The sequence below is a fragment of the Formica exsecta genome, unplaced genomic scaffold (assembly GCF_003651465.1).
Source record: "Formica exsecta isolate Colony F162 unplaced genomic scaffold, ASM365146v1 scaffold391, whole genome shotgun sequence".
NCBI classification, from domain to species: domain Eukaryota; kingdom Metazoa; phylum Arthropoda; class Insecta; order Hymenoptera; family Formicidae; genus Formica; species Formica exsecta.
In genome coordinates this window covers 292,212-294,431 of record NW_021851147.1, presented here as the reverse complement: position 1 = coordinate 294,431, position 2,220 = coordinate 292,212, and the positions used below count along the sequence as shown (strand labels likewise).

At 30.6% G+C, this 2,220-nt stretch overlaps 1 protein-coding gene across 1 annotated transcript in view; it reads left to right on the top strand.

Annotated features, from left to right (window-relative positions):
- The window catches only part of LOC115239605 (vam6/Vps39-like protein), a 19,222-nt gene that overhangs the window by 6,315 nt on the left and 10,687 nt on the right, over nt 1-2,220 (top strand). Inside the window, exons 5-10 of the mRNA XM_029814204.1 lie at nt 16-172; nt 268-512; nt 616-1,032; nt 1,138-1,455; nt 1,536-1,962; nt 2,038-2,139. Of these exons, the coding sequence (XP_029670064.1) occupies nt 16-172; nt 268-512; nt 616-1,032; nt 1,138-1,455; nt 1,536-1,962; nt 2,038-2,139 (1,666 nt within the window). The remainder of the gene's footprint in view (nt 1-15; nt 173-267; nt 513-615; nt 1,033-1,137; nt 1,456-1,535; nt 1,963-2,037; nt 2,140-2,220) is intronic.

The window sequence follows — 2,220 nt, the reverse complement described above, 5'->3', positions numbered from 1 at the left end:
GGCAAACCTAAAGAGCTCTTTCCCACTGGTAAATCTCCAGAACCAAGTATTACAAAATTATCAGACAGTTCTTTTGTACTGGGAAAAGATTTTCAATCATTTGTTATGGATACGAAAGGAGAGTTGGTTCAGCACAGTCCTGTAAAATGGTCGGATGCACCTAATGCAATAGGTATACAGAGTAAACTCAATTTTTTTATTTCATTATTTTGCTTTTTATTTATTTTTTTAAATTGCAATTGACTAAATTTGTATAATAATTTTCAGCATGGGATGATCCTTACCTATTAGGTATTGTGCATGAGAGATTAGAGGTGTATACATTAGAAGGATGTCTACATATTCAGACAATAAAAGATCTAAATAAAGCTAGACTTATATATCGATGCAAACAAGGAAAAGTCTTTGTAGCATCCATTAGTCAGATTTGGTGTATCAAAGCAATTGATGTTACTTTACAGATTAGAACATTGCTAGAACAAAATCAATTTCAATTGGCATTACAATTAACTGTATGTTAATTATATTTGTATATCAATAATAAGATTCTAATTTATATTTTAAAATGCTTAAAATATTAATTATATAGTTTCATATATATATATATATTTTCAGAATTTATCAGACATAACAGATGAGGAGAAAGCTAGGCAGACGTATAAAATACAAACATTATACGCGCATTATTTGTTCTACAATAAGCGATTCCAAGAGGCGATGGATTTGTTTTTAAAACTGGGAACTGATCCGTATGAGGTAATCAGGTTATTTCCAGATTTAGCACCATCGACCAACACTCATGAACCTAGTGAACCAACACCTAGCTTGCCAAAATTGCAAGATCATGAGTTGGAAAAAGGCTTACGTGCATTAATAGTTTTTCTAACCGAAGTTAGGCATAAATTAATGGCAAAAGATAAAGAGCTTAATAAAGAAAAAGATGGAGTAAATGGAGAAAAGAATCTAACTGTAGTAGCTACGGAACAGCTTCTGAAGATTATTGATACTACTCTTTTAAAGTGTTATTTACAGGTAAAAAAAAGACAAAACAAAAAAGAAGACAATAAAAAATTGCATATCAATTAAATTCTCATAAAAACTATTCACAGAATAAATATTAAACGAATTTCATTTTAGACCACTGACGCTTTGGTAGCACCTTTACTTAGACTGAATCACTGTCATTTAGCAGAAGCTGAAAAAACTTTGTTAATGCATCAAAAATATCCAGAACTCATTATATTGTATCAAACCAAAGGACAACATAAAAAAGCATTGGAACTTTTGGAGAAGCATGCAAAAGAGAATGATTCTAGTCTAAAAGGCACCGAGAGAACTATACAATATTTACAGCATCTCGGCAAAGATCATATGGATCTAATTTTGAAATTTGCTGGATGGGTTTTAACAGATGATCCTGAACAAGGCCTCAGAATATTTATGGAAGATATACAGGTGCTATACATATTATTTGTCCTACATATGTCTTTATGCATTCAACACTGTTTTTATTAATGCATTCTGTTAATTTGCAGGAAGTCGAACATTTGCCTAGACCAAAGATATTAGATTACCTTTTACGTTTCCATAAAGACTTAGTAATACAGTACCTGGAGCATGTGGTACATGTTTGGGAAGACACTAATATGTTATTCCATAATGTTTTGATACATCAATATAAAGAGAAATGTCTAAACTCTATGAATGCTAATGCAACACCAGCAGAGAAAGAGACCTCACAACATGTACGACAGAAATTGCAACAATTCTTGGAGAAATCGACATATTATACACCTGAAACAATATTGGTGCATTTTCCATTTGACTGTTTGTTTGAGGAACGTGCAATTATACTTGGACGACTCGGTCGTCATCAACAAGCTATATCGATATATATCAATCTTTTGAATGATATACCGCGCGCAATACAATATTGCCAAAATGTATATACAAGATACCAAAGTAAGTAAATCATAAAATTTTTATATATTAAATATAAAATAAAAGGTTATATAATTAATCGGAAATTATCTCAAGATCAAGATTGTGCGGAAAAGCAAATGGACAATGCTGACGAAGTGTATGTTTTACTAATTCAGCAGTTGTTGAAACCTGATAATGAAGGAGTTTTAATGGCTGGTATAAATATTTATATATAAACTAAATATAAAAAAGATCTTTTCTATCATTTATATATATATATATAATTATAATTATATA